Raw genomic sequence first — 23,704 nt, forward strand, 5'->3', positions numbered from 1 at the left:
GATGGAGTGCCTCTCAGCCAGCGCCGGGGCTCGCCAGAATGTCCCCACTCATGAGATGGTGCTCCATCTGACTGGGACGCATGTGCGTACCACACGCACGCGCGTTCCAGATTCCGGACGGTGGGGGACACGAACCCTGCCCGAATCCACTTCAGGGAGACAGGCAGGGTTAGGGGGGGAGCGGGGAGGTGGGATTGAGGTGCAGGGACCGGAGGGGATCTCCGTTGTTAGGGGACGCATGTGCCCTGGAGGGGGCTGTCAGTTTGCGATCCAACCACAGACCTCCGCTAGAAAAGAGTGACTTCATCTGTACTTCTATAGGCTACTTTTTTCTGAATTTGTATTTAGATGCTCCATTGAGGTTTTGCAAAAAAGAGTTACACCTACAGTATGATCACACAACATGGCCACAGGAAGTAAGATGCTGGAGCCTTTTATACTGTATAAGGGATCGCAGTGTAAGGCTTAATCACACTCCTAAAACTGTCACCACATACTGTACATGCATTTTTACCGACATTCCCCATTGCCACCTACAACTGATCCCTTAAGGTGCCCACAGACGCTACAATTATCGAATGCGTTTTGTACTTTTTAAGCACAAATTGCATCTTATGTACAATTATTGGATGGTGTTTATGTTCCCTGGAGCCCGATATTGTATGTCTCAAAAAGTACGTGCTGCACGTACTTTTTAGACTACATCTGAAATTTAACATTACAAACATGGGTTCATCACATGCATCCAAGTGCACATCTCATAGCAAGCTGGAAGAAAAATTGTATAGAACCATTGTACAGTCAAAAACGCATAGCACAGTACAATTGTAGCGTCTGTGGGCACCTTGGCTGTCAATACTCTCCGTGGCCGACATCGCACGACCATGACAGCACATGTGCAGCGTGACTTAGAGGCATTTGCAGGTTACCAATATTTATTGACCTGTGGAAATCTGGGTTTGCCAGCATTTATACATTACTCCCAATGTTCTGATTTTTTTTTATGTATTACTTTGGAATTATTATCTGTATATTACTGTATCCCTAAATATATTGCAATAATTCATTCATCTTCCTTTTTTTTCCAGAATGAAAATCTTATGATTTCAACGAACTAACATGGTTCCTGGAAAATATTTTCTCCTTGTGCAGAAATAACATTTGATATTGTTTGTTCCTGATACATGCACCAACATTAATAATAGAAAATAATGATGTCCTCATTAGAAAATCTTGCTTCATTTAAAATAAATAATTAAATGCCATACTGGAACATGAAGTAACATTAAATATGATCTATTTTATGTTGGCTCCTTTTCTATTTTATTGACAAGGTGGCATCTGCAATACTCAGATATACTGTACAATATTTAGTAAAAGATTTCCAGTGGTCTTTAATACTCAGATATATTGGGCGAAATGTAATAGGGTTTGATTTTTTAGACATGTACGATTTTTGGTAAAAAAAACGTCCGAAATCGCACGTATTCCAAAAATTGCACGTTTTCCAAAAATCGCACATGTAATAGGGTGCAATTTGCGGGGAAAAAATCGCACTTTTTGCCGTGAAATCTCACATTTTGAAGTGGCGATTTTTAGTCACACTTCAATTCCCAGTGGAAAGCATCTAAATCGCACATAGGGTGCGATTTTATGTAAAGGATACTAAAAATCGCCAAAAAATTAGACCAGGTTCTGGCTGGCAAATTTGAAAGAACCATGCACAGATCATTTTGATCTGTGCATGGTTCTGTCCAAAAAAAGGGTTAAAAAAAGGTGTGGGGTCCCCCTCCTGAGCATAACCAGCCCCGGGCTCAAAGAACCAGTCCTGGTTTCATAAAATCACAGGGACAAACATGTTGGGGTTCCCTTCCTTGATTTTACAAAACCAGCACCAGGCTCAAGGGCCGGTCCTGGTTCCCAAAATACGGGAATAAAATGACTAGGGGTCCCCTGTATTTCAAGAACCAGCACCGGGCCCAAACAGCCAGCAGGGTAATGCCACAGCCGGTGGGAGACTTTTCATACAAGTCCCCCCGGCCAAAGCATTCACCCCCTGACCGGTCAGCATGGGCAGGGGTCCTGGGGGAGTGGGGACCCCCCCAAAGAAGGGGTCCCCCCACTCCAGAACTTACATGCCCATGGTGAAGCCCGGGGCTGTCCTCGATGCCCCTGGGCGGTGGACATCGAGGTGATATATGGTGTAAAAAGAAATAAAAACTATTGTATACTGCTGTGGAACTATGAGTTCCAGCAAGCCTGCACTACATGCAGGGACTTGGAGAACCACAAGTCCCAGCATGTGGGGCAATAAAGGGCCACTGGGACTTTATTGGGACCACAGTAGCACAAATAATTAAATTAATCCGCCCCCAGACCTGGACTTAGGCCCGCCCACCAGCCAATCATGGTCCAGGAAAACCCCCATGCCGGACCATGATTGGCTGGTGGGCGGGCCTAAGTCCCGGTCTGGGGGCGGAACCCCAGATGTAAACAGAACACCTGACCGTGATTAGAGTGCTGCAGGGCTCCCGGAGAAGCGCTGAAAACGGATGGTGAGTATGTTTTCTCTCCACAGGTACCCCAGTGGATTCTACTGGAGAAGGGGACTGATGCTTTGTGTCAAAATAGGAGAGTAATCAATAAATGGGCTCCAAATATAATAAAGTTTTACTGTCATTGTGTGTGTGTATTTATTTAACTATTTGTGCTACTGTGGGACTACAAGTCCCAGTGTCCTTTTTTGCCCCACATGCTGGGACTTGTGGTTCTCCAAGTCCCTGCATGTGGTGCAGGCTTGCTGGGACTCGTAGTTCCACATCAGTATACAATAGTTTTTCTTTCTTTTTACACCATTTATCAGCTCGATGCCCACCGCCTGGGGCATCGAGGACAGCCCCAGGCTTCCGCATGGGCAGGTAAGTTCTGGAGGGGGGGGGACCCCTTCTTTGGGGGGGGGGGGTCCCCACTCCCCCAGGACCCCTGCCCATGCTGATCGGTCAGGGGGTGAATGCTTTGGCTGGGGGGACTTGTATAAAAAGTCTCCCCCCGGCTGTGGCATTACCCTGTTGGCTGTTTGGGCCCAGTGCTGGTTCTTGAAATACGGGGGACCCCTAGTCATTTTTTCCCCCGTATTTTGGGAACCAGGACCAACCCTTGAGCCTGGTGCTGGTTTTGTAAAATCAAGGGAACCCCAACATGTTTGTCCCTGTGATTTTATGAAACAAGGACCGGTTCTTTGAGCCCGGGGCTGGTTATGCTCAGGAGGGGGGACCCCACACCGGGTTTTTTTCGGTGTTGCTTCTTTACACAAAATCGCATGTTTTAAAATGCGCACATTTTCATGACTAAAAATTGCACTAAATCGCACCATATCGCATTTTTTTGTCGCAAATTCGCATCTCATTTCATATGCGAATTCGGGGCAAAATGCGATTTTTAAAGGTGCGATTTGGTGCGATTTTTTTACATGCCCAAAAACCGCACCCTATTACATTTCGCCCATTGTAACCATTGTTTCAAGAATTCTCTTTTGATGTTTTTCCATTGGGAAACCGAAACAATAAAACAGAGAACCAACTGTGTGCACTGTGTCAGATCTGTGTCATCCTAATGGTATTTGAACTCGCCTTCCAAATGCACAAAAAAACCACATTGTGTGCAGGATTGCATCACTGGGGTAAATTTGTTCTAATTCCTTTTTCAGCCCAGCTTAAATTCAACTGGTTACAAACATACAGGGGTCTAGGTACTTGTTTTCTAACACGGCGCCCACTAAGCAAATAGCTTAGTGGGCTATTCTGCGTAGGAAAATCGCATCGCATCACGTACCGTGTATAGTGCTGTGCGATGTGATGCAATGTCCATATTAAGTGCACAGGAGTGCTTATACAATGAAATATCGCATATGATCGCATGGCACCAAATGCGATGCGATGCAATATTTTTCATTCTACAAGCACCCATGCTATCAGATGTGATGGGTGCTTACTATGACATGTGATGTGATTACATGTGATGGGTGCTTACAATCGTAAGCACCTCTGGCATTTTTTTGCGTCACCCCCTGTATCCACGCCACCCCGAAGCGTGGTGAGCACCACGAGCCCCGCAAGGGGTGGCGGAACGCGTCCTCCGACCTTTTCAACACTATGCACGTCGGCGTGGAGTTGATTTCGCTAGCCCCGCGAGGGGACGCGGATTAGTTTACATGTATTCCGCGTCCCCTAGCGGGGCTTGCTACGATCGTCACATTTCGGGCTCAGTGGCTCGCTGCGCTTGCTACACTATATAAAGTTAACTCAACGCCAACGTGGATAGTGGGGGTATGGTAGCGCTCGCCACGCTTCGGGGTGGTGTGGATACAGGGGGTTACGCAAAACAATGCCAGAGGTGCTTACAATTGTAAATGTAATCACATCACAGAGAGCGGGAACGTGAAAATCGCGATGTGATGCGATTTGACTACGTTTGCGTACGTACCAAATCTGGGCGCCTTGCTAGAAGACAAGTACCGGGGTCTATTTAAGAAACAACAACATTATTTTACTAAGCTCCTGTGATTGCTTAATTCATGTGTTCTGATGGTGTACTCATTCATAACAAAATGGGCATCACTGTGTTGAATGTAAGGGTGCACAATGGCTATTACTGTGTAGAAAAGTAGTTTGAGATAAAGTGCACCACAAGGCATGCAGCAGTTGATAAAAGGTGTTTTTTGTCAGAACACCAGAAATAAAATGATATCCAAGTGAATTTGTTTACCAAACAGCACTACCTTGGTATGTTCCCATAAGATAATACACCACCATGGCTGCCGAAAGGGGGGGTCTGGGGGTACTTGAGTCCCGGGCCCCACCGCTATGACAGAGGGTAGGGGCCCAGGCAACTCTCCCCAGCAGTACGGTCACAGGCTGTCACTCACCCCACGGTTGCCCGCCCCTTCACTCTCCGGCTTGAAGGCCGCCTGGCTCTCGGCGGCCACGGCAGCACATTGTGACTGCGCACTCACTGCGCAATCGCATGCATCCTATCAGTGTGTTACTGACAAGACAGCCGCCGGCGCCGCGACTCGGCAAAGGAAGCCCCAACCACGGCATGACGTCACGCCGCGTGTGACTGACATCCCAAGAGCAGCAGAGCAGCACAGTCCCGAGACTGCGTGATATGGAGAGAGGAGCTGCCAGACCCGGTCCACTCCCATTTTAAAGGTACCAAAAGACAAGTTTACTAAAAGTTGCCGGGGTCGGGGTGGAGGCGGAGGGCGGTAGGGGGGGGGGGGGGTATGCGTGCCCACTGCCCATCAATGTGTTTTTATTTTATTTATACACCCACCTGCATATGGTGTGTATAGTTACGATGTGTGTGTGTGTATATATATAGAGAGAGAGAGAGAGAGAGAGAGAGAGAGAGAGAGAGAGAGAGAGAGAGAGAGAGAGAGAGAGAGAGAGAGAGAGAGAGAGAAAGTGAACCGGCACTCACAATTCCAAATGAACAGCTGCCTCGGGTGCCAACGAATAGGAGTGAAGATATAGAAAAGGATGGACGTGTCACTCCAGGGGACTTTGAGAAAAATTTTATATTCAATAATCAATAGGACAAAGTTACATGGTATAGGTCGATACAGCAAAGTATCTTTTTCAAGACTGCATGTAACTAACACATATACGCCCGCACGGCGGCGGGACCACAGATATATATAGAGCATGAAGCATTACTTACTGACTACTCCATGTGAATCGGACGGCTGCTGGGTGCGGCGCGCACACCCCCTGCCACTGAGGCAGGAGCGGGCACAGCTGACGTCACCCCGCCTGCTGCATAGCAACGCAGTAGGCTGGGAGTGTGTCCCCAGCAACCAGTACGAATCCCCACAAGCCGGGACCACAAACACATGTGTCGACATTGGTGCTCGTGTGATGACATTTGTGCCACTCAGTGCTTCCCTTACAGCCCTCCGTGTGAGCATCTGACTTGGCTCATGCGCTCCCCATTGTATATTCACCATTTATCTTTGTGCGCATCCCTTGGTTTTATACTGTATGCATTTGTGGTCCTGGCTTGTGGGGATTCGTACTGGTTGCTGGGGACGCACTCCCAGCCGGCTGCGTTGCTATGCAGCAGGCGGGGTGATGTCAGCTGTGCGTGCTCCTGCCTCAGTGACAGGGGGTGTGCGCGCCGCACCCAGCAGCCGTCCGATTCACATGGAGTCAGTAAGTAATGCTTCATGCTCTATATATATCTGTGGTCCCGCCACCGTGCGGGCATATATGTGTTAGTTACATGCAGTCTAGAAAAAGATACTTTGCTGTATCGAAACGTCGACTTATACCATGTAACTTTGTCCTATTGATTATTGAATATAAAAGTTTTTCTCAAAGTCCCCTGGAGTGACACGTCCATCCTTATATATATATATATATATATATATATATATATATATATATATATATATATATATATATATATATATATATATATATATATATAGATATATAGATATATAGATATATATCTATATATATATATATATTTAGATATATAATGTGTGTGGTTACTATTGTACAGGAGGCTGTATATAGGTAAGGGTCTGTGCATGTACAGGAGGGTGTATATACATTATGTATATTAGGGTGTATATGTATATATGCAAATTGTGAAGAAGTTGTGTATAAATGTACATTGGCAGCTATTTGTATGTATAGGAGGCTTCTATATATGTATTTGATGGGGAGGTATATATATCTACAGGAGGAGTGTATGGAATTGTCAAGTATGCCACCACGTCGACGCTGCCAGTGCTTCAGCAAGTGTGTATGTAATAGCTGATGCTGGCAGTGACGAAGCACGAGCAGCCTCAATGTGGTGGCATGCTTTATCTTTTTTTTTTTTTGGGGGGGGGGGGGGCTGTCTCTTTGGTCAGTCCCAGCCCCACAATTTCTAGTGGCAGCCCTGTACACCACTAAGTGATAAATTAGTGATACATAACTTTGTGCAAGCTAGTTGAATTTCCAATATCAGGAGTATTCAGTCTGAAATGACATAAAAATACCCTTTGTCCCCCAATAATGGCACTCACAGTAAGGGCACACAAAAAGACATCATGGTGTAGTACTTTAAACAAATTCATATGTTAATGTATGTAATAAATTCAAAAGAGTTGATGATTTAATAGCATGACAAATAGAATCCCAGGCACAAGCTGCTACCAGACTCCCAGAGCTCCTTTCCCAGAAGATGTAGGATCCAACTCCGGAAATTGGTCCTCCACAGGTTGCTGGAGATGGATGATAGCAGACAGCCGGCACAGGAATCCAAATAAAAACACCATGCACTTCTTGTCATTTGGCATAATGAGCATTGTTGTGTGGGATGTAATATGGCGCAATGTGTATTACACTGTTGGGCATAATGTGAAGTGGCATTACTGTGCGTGGACAGTAATGTGTAGGGCATAATGGGACGCAATGGGCATTACTGATATTGTTCAGTTGGCATTCATTTGTGGCGTGTGATGTGGTATAAGGTGTATTACTGTATGCAGGGCATAATATGAAATACCTGTAGGCATAACTGCGCGAGGGCATAATGTGCTGTAAGGTGTATTACTGTATGTGGCATAATGTGCTGAAATTGCGATTACTGTGTGTGATGTAATGTGGTGCAAAGGGCATTATTGTGTAGGGTGTATTGTTCCATTGGCATTACTGTGTGGGGCGTAATGTGGTATAAGGCATATTACTGTATGCAGGGCATAACAGGAAATACCTGTAGACATTACTGCGTGGGGGCATAATTTGGCAAAATAGGTATGACTGTATGTGGCATAATTTGCTGCAATTGGTATTACTGTGTGGGGTTACATGTGGTGCAATGAACATTACTGTGTTGGTCATAAATGTGGCACAAGGGTATTACTGTGTGGGCTGTAATGTGGTGCAAGTGGTCAATATCGTGTGGGCCATAATGTGGTGCAATGAGCATTAATCTGAAGGCCTAATGTGGCATAGTGAGCATTACTGTGTGGTGTGTAATGCCAAACAATGGTTATTACTGTGTGGGGTGTAATTTGGTGCAATGGGCAATTTGGAGCATAATTTGGAGCAATGTGTATTACTGTGTGGTGTAATTTGTTACATCATTTGGTGCAATTTACATTACAGTGTTGGGCATAAGGTGCATTGGGCATTACTGTGTGGGGTGTAATGTGGTGCAATGAGCATTATTTTGTCAGCCATAAAGTGGTGCAATGGGCTTTATCATGGGGTGTAATGTGGTGCAATGGAAATTAATGTGTGGGGTGTAATGTGGTGCAATGATTATTACAGTGTTAAGCATAATGTGCAGTTGGCATTACTCTGTGGAACATAAGGTCCCAATTCAGCATAAATCACTAATTACAGATAACTTACAATTTGAGTGATTATCAAATTACTGTGAATGTGTACCATTCACAATGTGCAACACTTTTGTTGGTAAGCTGCTCAATCAGAGGTGTGTCACTCAGGTGCCAAAAGGGAGGGGTAATTCTGGCTAGGAAAAAAACATTTTGTATCCCAATTGCACACTGAGTGAGAAAATAACTACATAATAATCAGATAATACAGAGATCTTGGTTGCATATATCTGCAGATATAGGGCTAAGCCCCCAGGCCGTACGTCAAGGCATCTCTGTCACTGGGGGTCCCTAATACTGGGTATGGGTCTGGGGTGTGGGCCCCCAACATGCCGACACAGGCTGAGTACTCCAGGGCAGCACACAAATGAAAATTAGTAGGGGTTAATAAGATAGGAAAAAATAAGTGTTAATAAAGTGTTAGGGACCAGCCCTACCAACACAGGGGGCACCACACTCCCAAACCCATCCCATTAGCAGTAACATATATGTCTGGGCTTAATAGCCCAGTGTAAGGCCACATGATAATGGCGTATAACATCTGAGAATGTGCATGCATGAGGGGAATTCGCACCCCCTCCCCTCCCTTGATTCACGCCCCCCCCCCCGTGCCCCCTCCCGCGATTCACAGCACCCACGCGCCCCCTCCCGCAATTCACGGACCCCAGCGACCCCCCCTCCCGTGATTCACGGACCCCCACAACCCCCCTCCTGCAATTTGCGAACCCCCCCTTCCCGCGATTCATGCCCCCCCGTCCCACGATTTGCGGACCCCCGCCCCCGTGATTCACGGACCCCTGCAACCCCCCTCCCGCAATTCGCAGACCCCCCTGAACCCCTTCCCGCAATCCCCCCCCAGCGGACCCCCGCGACCCCTCTCCCGCATTTCACGGACCCCCGTGAGAATGGGGGATCCTGTACCACCACAAGCAGGTGCCGCCCCTAGGTGGGAAATCCAGCGCCACAACTTTTATCAATGTCTTGCCCACATACCACTATTATACAGCCTCCTGCTGTCATGCACCCTCACTCCCTCCCAGAGGGAGGAGAAGCTCACCCACTGCCGGGAGCTGCATACTGTCCCCCACCCTCCTCCATTTCTAGGGATGCCCATCGACCATCAATGATTTCAAATCATCAATGGTTTATGGCCGATGTTGAATACTTTTGCCATCGATGTGGGAGGACCAGATGGTTTCCCTACATCGATGGCAAAGGAGAACCGATCAAGTTTCAAATTTTATTAAGGTGCCAGGACACGGAGCATAGCTCCACCCCTGCACACCCGGAAGTCCCGCCAACGAGTTCTGATTGACCCACGGCCAATTCAGTCAGATATAATGGATGACCATCGATAGCAACAACTAATCAATGGTTATCCAAGTAATATTTTACTACTATCGATGTCAGGGTGCAAAATCGCCATCAATGCCAACCATCAATGATGTCTGCACCAATGGCCATCCCTACTCTGCAACAGCCAAACCTTTACTACCCCTCATGCCCACACACCCCTATCACTGACCTGCCTCCTGTTCTCCTGCCCCGTAACTTCCACCAGTGGGGACCCGCTCACCCTATGTTGCCCACATTCCCCTATCATGCTTTACCACCCAGCTTCCTGCTCTCATGCACCATAACTCCCACCCAGTAGGAGGAGACACTGACTCAGGGGCACCATCCTGTACTCCTGCGCTGGCATGCTGGATGCTCACCCACTGGCTGGAGCTGCAGAGTGTCCCCCACCCTCCTCTGCACCAGTGCAAAAGCTTTAGTCCCCCTCATACCCACATACCCCAATCACTACCCAGCTTCCTGCTCTCCTGAACCGTAACTCCCACCACTGGGGAGTCACTGATGCTGTCCTCATCCAGCTTGATCTGTCAGCTGCCTTTGACACTGTTGACCACCCTCTCCTGCTCAACACCCTCCGCTCCTTTGGCATCACTGGCACAGTCTTCTGGTTCACCTCATACCTCTCCGATCGCTCCTTCTCTGTCTCCACTCCGAGCTGCTGCTCTCCTACTACCCCGCAGCCAGTCAGTGTTCCACAAGGGTCAGTCCTTGGCCCTCTCCTCTTCTCCCTCTACACCACCTCTCTGGGCACCCTCATCAGCTCCTATGGCTTCCATTACCACCTTTATGCTGATGATACCCTAATCTATCTCTCCTCCCCCAACCTATCCCCATCACTCCTGTCCAAGGTCTCCGAATGCCTCACCGCCATCTCAGCCTGGATGACCCAATGCTTCCTGAAACTAAACATGGCTAAAACTGAACTTCTAATCTTCCATCCCCCAAACATCCCCTCTTCTCCCACTATCTCCATCAGCATTGGTGAAACCGAGATCACCTCCACTGATGTATCATCATTGACTCCTCCCTCTCTTTCACCCCCCACATTCGTGCTCTCTCACAGTCTTGCCGTTTTCACCTCCCCAACATCTCCCGCATCAGACCATTCCTCTCCACTGACGCGACCAAAATTCTCATTCACTCTCTTGTCATCTCCCTCCTTGACTACTGCAACATCCTTCTCTACGAGCTACCTCTCGCCCGCCTTGCCCCTTTCCAATCCATTCTCTTTTTTTTTTCTTTTTTTTTATATCTTTATTTATAAATTTTCTTCATATACAAAAAACAGACAAATTCACAATCTTGTGTATCAACATACAGTATTCGTTCTTTAACACATAAGAGCAAAAAAAAATATTACATGGAGTTATACCGTCAAAAAAGTGCATACATTTTCTATTAGGTATAGCAAGCCAACCATCAAATAGAGTACCTTAATTAATATTTAAAGCCAGCTCCCTCCATCTTCTGGAGCATCAAACATTCTTGTCCCAAATAGGGAGAAAGAGAAAAGGGGGAAAGAAGGAAGAAAGGAAGAAAGAGGGAAAAAAAAGGGGGGGGGGGGGGGGGGGGAATGGGAAGAGGCCGAATACAGGTGTAAAATATTAACCTAAGTCACCACCACTGTATTATAAAAGAGATAACCCGATGTTATAGGTCTGCCTAAAGTCAGTGCAATATATAGGAACCAAGCATTCCATGTAGAGAGAAATTTCTGGGGAGTGCCTCATAAATAAGCTGATATTTTCTCCATGGCCGCCACATACCAGATCTTATTCAACACCTGTTGGAATGGGGGAGGGTCCAGACATTTCCAATGCTTGGCAACGAGACATCTCGCTGCATTCAGGATATGTACACAAAATTTGTCTGAAGATTTAGTAAGACCCTCTATAGGGCAGCCCAGGAGAAAAGACCATTGTGTTTTAGTAATTTGTGCCGAAATAACCTGGGACAGTAGCTGAGCTACATCATCCCAGAACCTAGCAATCTTTGGACATGTCCATGTGCATATATGATCCCATTTCCCCACATCCTCTCCAGCATCTGTCTGAAGCTGTTCTATACATTTTACTTAGGCGGGTCGGGACTAAGTACCATCTATAGTATATTTTGTAAGCGTTTTCTTTGATTCCTATTGATATAGACGCTTTAGAGACCCTCTTATGTATGATTGACCAGAATTCCTCAGTGGGTGGGTCTCCCAAGTCTCTTGACCACTGTTGTTTATGTTTCATTGTATTTGGGAGTTTAATAAGAAGTAAATATGTATATAAATCTGAAATAATCCCTTTACGTAAAGGATAATGTAAGCTAAGTGATTCAAACAACGTCAGCGGTCTTATAAGCATGGCAGTAGGTAAAGAATCAATATAGTGACCTATTTGGATATATGTAAAACTTTTTACTGAGGGCATATCATACATGGATACTCTCCAATCCATTCTCAATGCCGCTGCTAGGCTCATCTTCCTCTCCTGCCACTCTACCTCGGCGTCCCCCCTCTGTCTATCTCTTCACTGGCTCCCCATTCCTTTCCGAGTTCTCTTTAAACTCCTCACCACCTCCTTACCTCTCTTTACTGATCTCTATCCACACTCCCTCCCGTCCTCTTCGCTCTTCCGCCGACCGCCGCCTGACCTCTGACCTAATCACCTCCTCCCACTCCCATGTCCAAGACTTCTCTTGCGCTGCACCCTGCACTGGAACAACCTCCCGCCACCCATCAGGCTTTCTGATTCCCTTACCTCCTTCAAGCGCTCCCTCAAAACCCACTTCTTCCGACTAGTCTATCCCTCCTCCTCCTAACCTCTTTTGCTCCTCCTATCCTGCCTACCCTACCCCTCCATCTGTTCCCATCCATTTCTACTTATCCTATTGTTTTTCGATCGTCCACCCACCTCCTTTTAGTCTGTTAACTCTTATGAGTAGGGCCCTCCATCCTCACGCACTCACCCTACCTCTTTACCTCACCAGTGCTCCTGCCCTGTTCTTTCCCTCCTCTACTTCATCTTCAGTCTCCTTGACAATTTCGACACCTACTTCAGAACTGATGTCGCGGCTCTGCAATTTCCGGTAGACTCGGATCCCAAAGCAAGGCCGAACGGCGCCTTCCCGTCGTTGGATTCTCACGAGACCTGGATTCCATATAAGGTGCCGAGCCCGCGGCTCGTCGCCATTATATGGGATCCAGACAGGGTTAACAGCATGCTCTGCTGGCGCACTCTGCAATCAAGTTGTTAGTAGTACTAGCAGCTCTAGCTATGAGCGTTTAATTAGTATAGTGGGCAGCTTTGTTTTAAAGGCACTGGCAGTGGGCAGAGGCACCAGCTTTGTTTCAAAGGCATTGGACAGCTTTGTTTCATAGGCAGTGGGCAGAGGCACCAGCTTTGTTTCAAAGGCAGTGGGCAGCTTTGTTTCATAGGCAGTGGGCAGAGGGACCAGCTTTGTTTCAAAGGCAGTGGGCAGCTTTGTTTCATAGGCAGTGGGCAGAGGCACCAGCTTTGTTGTTTCATAGGCAGTGGGCACAGCTTTGTTTCATAGGCACTTTAGGCAGTGGCCACAAGTTTCTATTTTATTTAAGTTTAGTAGCACCTCCAGCAGTATTGTTGGTACTTGTGTACTAGCACGGCGCCCACGATATTTGGTCGCACAACATATAATCGCATCGCATGGCATACACCCAATGCACTGCGATGCGATAAAAAATTGTATAAGCCCCCTATACAATTTTAAATTGTATAAGCACCCTAATGGGGGCTTACAATGTAAAATGCACCCCCACGCCACCCCCACTATGAACGTGAACCCGAAGCGTGGCGAGCGCAGCGGTACGCATCCTACGACCTTTTCATACCCCCACTATCCATGTTGACGTGGAGTTGATTTTATGTAGTGTGGCGAGCGCAGCGTATTACTTTACATGTATTCCGCGTCCCCTCGCGGGGCTCGCTGTGCTCACCACGCTTCGGGCTCGGTGGCTCGCTGCTCTCACCACACTATATAAAATCAACTCCACGTCGACGTGGATAGTGGGGGTTACGAAAATGTCCTAGGACGCGTACCGCCGCCCCTCGTGGGTTCACTGTGCTCGCCACACTTCGGGTTCACATTCATAGTGGGGGTGGCGTGGGGGTGCATTTTACATTGTAAGCCCCCATTAATGTGCTTATACAATGTAAAATTGCATTGCATTGTATGGCATTGTATGCCATAAGGTGCCCATATACGTTACAATTATTGTATCCAATTTTATGGTCTGCGATGCGATGGGCGCCGTGCTAGTACACAAGTACCGTATTGTTTTATAGTGTATAACTCCACATAACCCAATGTGTGCAGTGCACTGCATACTGTACACCCAGTGTGTGTAGTATATGCTGATACTGTGACTGCCGTCTATAGCTCCATACCTCATCTGTTTATACGTTACTGTGACTGCTGGTACCCCATCTGTTTTTTACGGTACTGTGACTGCTGTCCGCAGTTCTGTAACAGTTTATAAGGTACTGCTGTGACCGCAGGCCGTACCCCACTGTTTAAAAAAAAATGTATTAAAAGTTAAAAAAAGAAAAACTGCTCTCTGTAGCTCCGTACCCCATCTGTTTATAAGGTACTGTGATTGCTGTCCGTACCCCATCTGTTTATAAGGTACTGTGACAGCTGTCCGTACCACATCTGTTTATATGGTACTGTGACTGTTGTCCACAGCTCCGTACCAGTTTATAAGGTACTGCTATGACCGGAGGCCGTAACCCACTGTTTATTTAAAATTAATGAAATTATTAAAAGTAAAAAAAAAGAAAAAAACTATTTCTCTGTCCCACGTACTGTGACTGCTCTCCGTAGCTCCGTACCCCATCTGTTTATAAGGTACTGTGGCTGTTGTCCGTACCCCATCTTTTTATACGGTAGTGTGGCTGCTATCCGTACCCCATCTTTTTATACAGTAGTGTGACTGCTGTCTGTACTCCATCTTTTTATACTGTACTGTGGCTGCTGTCCGTACCCCATCTTTTTATATGGTAGTGTGGCTGCTGTCCGTACTCCATCTTTTTATACGGTACTGTGGCTGCTGTCCGTACCCCATCTTTTTATACGGTACTGTGGCTGCTGTCCGTACCCCATCTTTTTATACGGTAGTGTGACTGCTGTCCGTACATCATCTTTTTATACGGTATTGTGGCTTCTGTCCGTACATCATCTTTTTATACGGTAGTTTAGAGTTATATACCTTCTCCTACTGCTACTGCTGCTGTTGTGAGTGGATCTGAATCTCTGAAGGGGACCAGGAGTAATTCTTGTACTAATTTAACAAAGCAATTGACTGTTAAACAGGCCTTTGAAAGGGGGACCAAATATCACAGCAGTCACCCTATTGCACAAAGGATTACCAACAAAATAACAGCTGTATGGGAAGAAGATGTGCGTCCAGTATCCACTGTTCATGCACTGGGTTTTAAACAGTTAGTTGAGAAACTGTGTCCCCGCTACCAAATACCATCTAGGTTCCACTTTACTAGAAAAGCAATTCCTGCTTTGTACAAGGACATTAAGAAAAACCTAAATAGTGTCCTCCAAAATGCTGTTGTGCCTACTGTCCACTTAACCATAGATATGTGGACAAGCCGTACAGGACAAACGAAAGACTACATGACTGTGACAGTCCACTGCGTAGGTGTATTGTATGCTCATTGGAGCACTGCCAGCTTGTCTTGTGGGGTCCTCTTTTCTTTCCATGACATCCTCATTAGAGCATCCTCTTTTGTTTGTATTGTATGCTCTTTGGAGCACTGCCAGCTTGTCTTGTGGGGGTCCTCTTTTCTTTCCATGACATCCTCCTTAGAGCATCATCTTTTGTTTGAATTGTACGCTATTTGGAGCATTGCCAGCTTATTTTGTTGGGGTCCTCTTTTCTTTCCATGATATCCTCATTAGAGCATCATCTTTTGTTTGAATTGTATGCTCTTTGGAGCACTGCCAGCTTGTCTTGTGGGGGTCCTCTTTTCTTTCCATGACATCCTTATTAGAGCATCATCTTTTGTTTGAACTGTATTCTCTTTGGAGCACTGCCAGCTTGTCTTGTGGAGGTCCTCTTTTCTTTCCATGACATCCTCGTTAGAGCATCATCTTTTGTTTGAATTGTATGCTCTTTGCAAAATCAAATCACAATGTACAACTTATGATGATAAAAATGAAAGGTTTTAATAAAATTCCATGATCCATCAGATCTTTTCTTTTCAGAACAAACGTTCATAACCCAACGCGTTTCGTCTTGAAAAATACTTCATCAGGGGTTTAGACTGTTGGTGGTAAAGATATCATAATAAATCATACAGAAATTGACTGTATCCATGAAAATAGACATGAACAACAATATTTCATTGTACATACCAATTGATGAACGTATCATACACATGAGGAAACGTGGATCCTTAAAACGGATTTTATCCTCAAAATCCCATGACCTAAAACATGTTGCTAAAGCATATATTTAGACATATCCAAATATGTCCCTCTAATACAAAAACAAAGGAATAAGCGAGCATGCACAGAAATAGGGTAGGAGGAGGAGTCGAACAATCTATTGTTACATACCTACAATGGGATATGGCAGAGCCGGCCCTAGCCTAAATGACGCCCTAGGCAAGATTTTGGCTGGTGCCCCCTAGCACCACCACTAGTTCCGCCTCTGACTTTGCTCCCCTTTCCCAGCACCATCAACCCTCATCATAGCAGTCATCATTTTGGTGCTCCTACCCGCAATATTTTAAATAGAAACAGTGCACACATTCGGTGCGTGGCCCAAACAGGGGTGTGTTCTTGCTGGGAAGGGGCATGGCCACACAATAGTACCCCCAATTCACATAATGCCACACAGTAGTGCAACTTTGTTCACATTATATCATGCGATGGTGTCCCTTATTCACGTTACATCACACAGTAGTACCACTTTACCTTATATACATTACTCCTCACATTATTCACATTATACACTTAGAATCCAGAGAAAATATTGTATTTTATTATTTGTATTATATTATTATAATATTGTATTTTAAGCACCTCCATGGCCACACTGCAACCCAGCACAAAGCAGTGTGTGCTGGGCAGTGGAGAAGAGCTGCAGCTTGCCCTGTCACTTAAGGGGAGGGGGCCTGGGGCCCCCACTGGGCCCTTCCACCAGACTTTGGCCTGGGTAATTTGTACCCCCTACCCCTTTCTCTCGGCACCCCTGATAATACCACACAGTAATTCCCCTTACACATGACGCACATTATTAATGTCCTTATAAACATAATGCCCCTTACACATTATGCCAACCTTTATTTATTTTAATTCAGACTTTATTTACATTTTTCTTTTTAAACAGTATAGTTAAAACAATGATTTAGTCGTTTTTAACAAGTTGTTATCCTTCCGAAAATAGTTTGACATTCTCCGCGGTTCTGCGTTACAAATTTCCATTATATCGCCTAGTGAGCTCCACCGTCTCTCTTTCCTATATACATTATAATTGAAATATCTCATCCTTTGCGTTTGTACACTAATATTTTGCATTTGAGCTAAACTCGTGGTTTCCATATTATACGTGAACAATATTTCATTGCCCTATTCAGTGCTTAAGGTGAAATTTACTCCTATTTCTATTTTTTTTTTAAACTTGTGTTTATTGGAATAAAAGCATATCATTGACACACGCTGTTTGTAATAAAGATATAACAATGTATAACATTTCGAGTCCTTTTGTTCGTCACTGTGTTCACATATTTTTGCGAGTTGTAACAATAGCAGAGCACGCAAAATACAAGATTAACATATATTGTACAGCACAAGAATTTTCGTCTATACATAGTCTCCATACATCTAAAAAGGTGTTGTGCCATTAGCAAGTGTTTCCGCATTGTACCAAGTTGTCAGTCTCACTACTTTGCGAATATTTTCTTTGGTGGGAGAAGGTAGTGTTAGTATATAAGGGAGCCATATAGCGAAAAATTTAGCTGAACGCGACTCTGCATCTAATGAACATTCTATCCAGTCCATTTGGAATAAAAACGTCAATCGGGGCATCATTAGGGAGATAGGTATGTTTTCTTTTTGCATCCACTGGGATAATATTGTTTTCTTCGTAGCAGATGCTATGCGAGCCAGTAATAGTTTTGGTCCCTTGTTCATGGGTGGGGTTTGGGGTTCTATATGGTTCCAAAAGGCCCACTCTATAGTGTTAGCAAAAGGTATATTTAAGCTCATATTAATGTAATCTTGAACTAATTTCCAGAATGTCTGCACCACCGAACAAGACCATAAACAATGTACTATGTCTGCATCTGGGCATCCACATTTAAAACATAGAGAGTCCTCTGAGGTCCCCGTGAGGAACCAGAGTCGAGGAGTGTAGTAAGCCCTTTGAAGTATTTTCATATTCATCTCAGCATATGAAGAAGAAACTAATTGTTTATTAAGTGAGTTGGTCAGTTGAATAATTTTTTTGAGGGTCATGTTCGGAAATGAGTCCCTCCATCTTGCTAACCCCGTCCCACATTTGGTATAGTCTCTCTCCCGTCTTATGTAAGAATATATCAAGGATGTAGAATAAGATGAGTTGGGGCATTGTCGTAGTGCGGTATCTAAGGGGAAACCATTCTCTGTAGGTTGGAGATGGGTTAGTATATGTTTAACAAAACTGCGCATTTGAAAGTAGGCAAATAAAGGGAAATTTATAGTAGGATGTTTACTTTTTAGTTGAGACAGAGTTAATATAGTCGTACCATCCTCACTCAGAAATTGAAACAAAGAACGTAGACCCTGGAGGTGCCAACTACGAATGACCTCATTGCTTCTCCAATCTGAAAGAATGGGTTTTCTATAAAGGTTGGAATAGGGAATTATCTGGATTAAGGCCAAAGCGTCTATTTGGGTCCATGCTTTGAATGGTGCCCATAAAAGTGGGTTAGGTCGTAGTTCTCTTAGCATAGTAGAATTTGTAAAGTGTAATATCTTTAATAAATCATGATGAGGTCATAAGGCTTGTTCAAGGTTTTTATCCACAAAGTTGTCTCTATTTCCTATCCAATCTATGGCATACCTATAATTAGCTGCTAGAGAATAGTCTTCAGGGCAGGAAAGATTTATACCCCCAAGTGAGGGTGATTGTTTTAGTTTAAACAGTGCTATACGTGGGCGCTTATTCGCCCATATGAACTTTGAGGGCTTTATTTATAGTATGTATATCTTTTTTTCATAATAAAAAAAATAATAAAAATGGGAGCATCTGTATTGGGTATAGTATGCGAGGGAAAGCTACCATCTTGTAAAAATGACATCTGTCTAAAAAAGATATAGGGAGGTGTTGCCATTTCGAAAAGTCCTCTAACATCCTGGCAATATGGTGGGAAAAGTTTAATGTGTACCATTCCGATGTGTCAGCTGAGACTCGTATACCTAAATATTGTATATATCTGTTTGCCGACTTAAATGAGAACGTGTTTCTCCAACCGTCCCTCGCTGCCAATCCCACCGCCAGGGCCTCCGTTTTATCAAAGTTAATAAAAAATCCAGATATTAAATTGAAATTTTTTAGTATTGTCAACATAGATGGGAAAGCTATTACAGGATCGTGAAAGTATAATAATAGGTCATCCGCAAAAGCGGAAACTTTAACGTCATGGGGACCCACTTTAACACCCTGCCAAGTTGTTTCCTGAATGAATGCACGAATCAGTGGATCAAGGGCTAGATTAAAAAGCAGGGGAGATAGGGGCATCTTTGGCGTGTTCCTCTATATAGTTTGAATGATTTTGTGTTTAGTCCATTAATTGTTAAAAAGGCCTCAGGGTTAGCGTATAAGGTATTAAAGATCTTAATAAAATTTGTACCAAACTGTTGGATCTGAAGAACTCTCTGTATATGTGTCCATGAAACCCGATCAAACACATTATCGGCATCACAACTGACTATCAGCGTTTTATGGTCTTTTGCTTGTTTTGAGCTGTATATTGCTGCTATTAAAGTGCGGATGTTATGGACCGAGGTCCTATTTCTAACAAACCCGTTTTGGGCTGGGTGAAGGATACGTTGTAGTATGGGTTGTAATCTACAAGCCAATAATTTTGTAAACAATTTTAAATCCTGGTTTAATAGAGAAATTGGTCGATAGGACTGTACGCGTTTAGGATCTTTTCCTGGCTTTGGGAAGATGACTATCCTGGCCTCGTTAAATTTTGTAGGGGCAGGGTTTCCTTGGAGTAGCGAGTTAAAAAGTTTCACTAGGTGTGGGGCCAATAGAGGTGCTATAAGACGATAAAACTCTGCTCCAAACCCGTCCGGGCCGGGCAGGGGTTGGCTGGCAACTTTTAGCCTAGGGGGCAAGTCCAGAGCACTGGCCCATACCCCCCATCATTCTGGAAAGCTGAATGCTTGTGCGAGCAGAAAAATTAGGCGTGTGGCCTATCATAAGGGGGTGTGGCCTGTACCTTGATTGTATTGTGTACCTGCAGATTGCACATTGTGATGCTAATTACACATTATGCCGCACACCTTGATGCCCATTGCACCCCATACTGTGATGGCAATTACCCAATGCTCCCCACACTGTAATGCCCATTACGCCCCATACCATGATGCCCATTACACCGCACAATGTGATGTCCACAGTGCCAGATTTGCCCCCACAGTGCCAGATATTCCCCCACAGTGCCAAATACACATATGCCCCCACAGTGCCAGATATGCCCCCACAGTGCCAGAGACACATATGCCCCCACAGTGCCAGATATGCCCCCACAGTGACAGATACACATATGCCCCCACAGTGCCAGATATTCCTCCACAGTGCCAGATACACATATGCCCCCACAGTGCCAGAGATGCCCCCACAGTGCCAGAGATGCCCCCACAGTGCCAGAGACACATATGCCCCCACAGTGCCAGAGACACATACTGTATGCCCCCAGAGATGCCCCCACAGTGCCAGAGGAGACACACATGCCCCCACAGTGCCAGAGACGACACACATGCCCCCACATTGCCAGAGACGACACACATGCCCCCACAGTGCCAGAGACGACACACATGCCCCCACAGTGCCAGAGGAGACACACATGCCCCCACAGTGCCAGAGGAGACACACATGCCCCCACAGTGCCAGAGGAGTCACACATGCCCCCACAGTGCCAGAGGAGTCACACATGCCCCCACAGTGCCAGAGGAGACACACATGCCCCCACAGTGCCAGAGGAGACACACATGCCCCCACAGTGCCAGAGGAGACACACATGCCCCCACCAGCAACTCACCATTGTTGCTGGGCTGGGGGGTCCGGGACAGACAGCCCTCCTGCTACCCCGGGCCGCTTAGCCAGTCACTGGCTGCTGGCCGCGCTGGATCACCATCCACCTCCTCCAGGCCGCCCTCCTGCGCTGGCCACGGCTTCCAGAGCACGGCCGCGGCTACAGGAAGATGGCCGCCGGCCTCCTGCACTGAGGACATGTCCTCAGTGCAGGGGGCCGGCGGCCATTTTCCTGTAGCCGCGGCCGTGTTCTGGAAGCTGCGGCCAGTGCAGGAGGTCTGCCTGCAGTGCCTGTGCCTGGAGGAGGTGGAAGGTGACCAGCGTGGCCCGCAGCCAGTGACTGGCTAAGCGGCCCGGGGGGCACATGGCATCCTGCCCCCCGGCCCAGCCCGCCCCTGGGGCCGGGCGACTTCCCCTTGTTTATTGATTTAATTAGAGACAGAATTTCTAATTCATTGGTTGGTTTTAGCAGTGACTCCCTTTCCTCTTGAGTTATCATAGGTAGGTTAACAGATTCCAAGAATCGCTGACCCTCCAGAGGACGGTCAGTAGGTGCCTCATATAGTGCCTGATAATATTTTAAAAATTCTGCTGAGATGGTTTGGGTATCAGTGGCATCTGTATTAGAGTCGCAACATAATTGGGTAACATGGGAGGGGGAGGAATAAGACCGAATCAGGTTTGCTAACAGTCTACCAGACTTGTTGCTGTGTCTAAAAAATGTATTTATTTGTACGTCGTAAGAGAACTTGGCTCTTTCCGTGTATAATAGGCCTATTTCTATTTTTAATTTACTTGTTGCAAGAACATAAAAAAATACCATAAAGTTGTGTCCGATTAAACTTATTTAAAGTTATATTAACTTACAATATCCATGTGAGCTCATTACGTGATTTATATTTTAGTGTTTTAACTTATCCTACACTCTATTTAATGAACGTGGAGCTCACTATACAATTTCCAGCTTATGTATGTCAATACAAGGAATAACATAGCGTCAGAGATTTTATTCATCTTAGGGAGATTGTATCCTTATCCTATTTCCTTCAATTCCGGCTAAAAAACAATTTCCATATTTATCGCTTCAACTCAAACAAACAAAATAACTTACTTCCTAAAATAACAATTCTCTATTCCTCCCATACCTCCCCCCCCCCCCTTCCACTCCCTCCCTTGTTAGGTTGATTCCTATTTCCCTGCTCTCAACTGCTCTGTCTCCAGATTTCCTTGTTCCATCCTATCTGTGATTTACTTCTAAGGGGAATTTTCCTGCCGAATCCTCCAGTTATTCCATACCTTACGGAACGTAGGTTCTGTACCTCTTGCTAAATGTGTACAATTTTTGTGTGCCATGGTGGTCTTTACCAAGGCTAACCATTTTCTCGCTATACAGGTCTTTGCCAAGGTAGATGCTATGACAAATAATTGTTTTAGGTACTTATCCATTGATCCCCGTTCAGTAATGGATAATATACAAGCTGGGGGCATATAACTCTCTTTGGGGATTCCTATGGCGATCTATTCTTTGATTACTGCTTCCCAGAACCCCGCTACTTCCGGGCATGTCCATATGTGACAGGTGCCCCTGGAACTCTTGGATATCAGCGTACCTGGATCAGACGACGGCTATGCACTTGGGAGTCTTCACGGCCCTTTCTGCTGATGAAGACGCACCTGTGGCAGGGGATGGAACACCCGGGAGAGAACCCACCAAAAAGCACAAAACACCCACAGCTGGCAGCAACTGATATTTATTAAATGGAAAAATACTGCACGGTTGCTGCGGTTTTCTCAATGAAATATAATAACATCACACTTACAGTACAGACTACACAAATGAATGAATAAATATCCCTGCAAAACACTCTAGGGACCAATGACCACCTCAGTCCGTATCAAAGGTCAGACTGCTTTGGTCATGAGCAATTCTACCTACGGTACCGTAAGGCTAAGGGATGACACATAAAATAACAACAACGATAATGACAGAATAATGCAACAATCAAATTAGAATAAAGAGAGCTGTAAATAAAATGAATATTACAAGAGGATGATGAACTGTTTCAATAATGGACGTCCACCAGAGGGCACCATATACCTTACATATACATTACAGTCTCGGATGTAAGTCAGTGTCCCTAAATTCAAATAAAGGTCCCACGCCGGTAACTCCTCAGGGTAAGGAACAAAATAACAATCCCCTTTTTGGGGTACAGGCGAGTCCCCGCTTCCTGGGCAACTCCCTGCTAGCACTGTAACAAACGGCCGTAAGGAAGGTGGCACTGCGATGAGGTCAGTGGCACTAGTGATGGAGTCAGTGGCACTAGCAAGTCCCCTTTAGCTGGGCAATAGGGCTACTGAATAACCGGGGGAATATGGGGAGTCCTTTTAGGCCCCAAAGTACATGTAGCGGCTCTCACTGTGGGGTTAACAGGCCATGAGGTAGTCCCGGTAAGCAGGGTGCCAGTGGTGGGGTCCTGGGGTAAGTGTTTGTGGCAGGGTAAGGGGCAAGGCAGGGAGAGGGTAGGATACCTGCAGTTCTGCTGCTGTTGCCGGCTCCTGCCAGTCCCGATCTGCTGGGCCCTTGGTCGGCTGGTGCCACACACTGAGGACTCGCCTCTGGCTGCAGGGTTCTCCAGTCGCTGGTCGGCGTCTTGGGCTGCTCT

General features: G+C 45.7%; 1 protein-coding gene across 5 annotated transcripts in view; it reads left to right on the top strand.

Moving 5' to 3' along the window:
* Positions 1–23,704, top strand: part of LOC146026277 (complement factor H-like) — a 960,333-nt gene that overhangs the window by 229,233 nt on the left and 707,396 nt on the right. The window contains exon 13 of one of the 5 annotated variants that reach the window (XM_083156811.1): positions 1,089–1,304. The exons of the other annotated variants lie outside the window; for them this stretch is intronic. Coding sequence (XP_083012937.1) covers positions 1,089–1,093 — 5 coding nt within the window. The 3' untranslated portion in view covers positions 1,094–1,304. Of the gene's footprint in view, positions 1–1,088; positions 1,305–23,704 lie in introns of those variants that run through there. 5 annotated transcript variants of the gene reach the window in all.

The sequence above is a fragment of the Crinia signifera genome, chromosome 8, assembly GCF_055691185.1.
Source record: "Crinia signifera chromosome 8, ASM5569118v1, whole genome shotgun sequence".
NCBI lineage: Eukaryota > Metazoa > Chordata > Amphibia > Anura > Myobatrachidae > Crinia > Crinia signifera.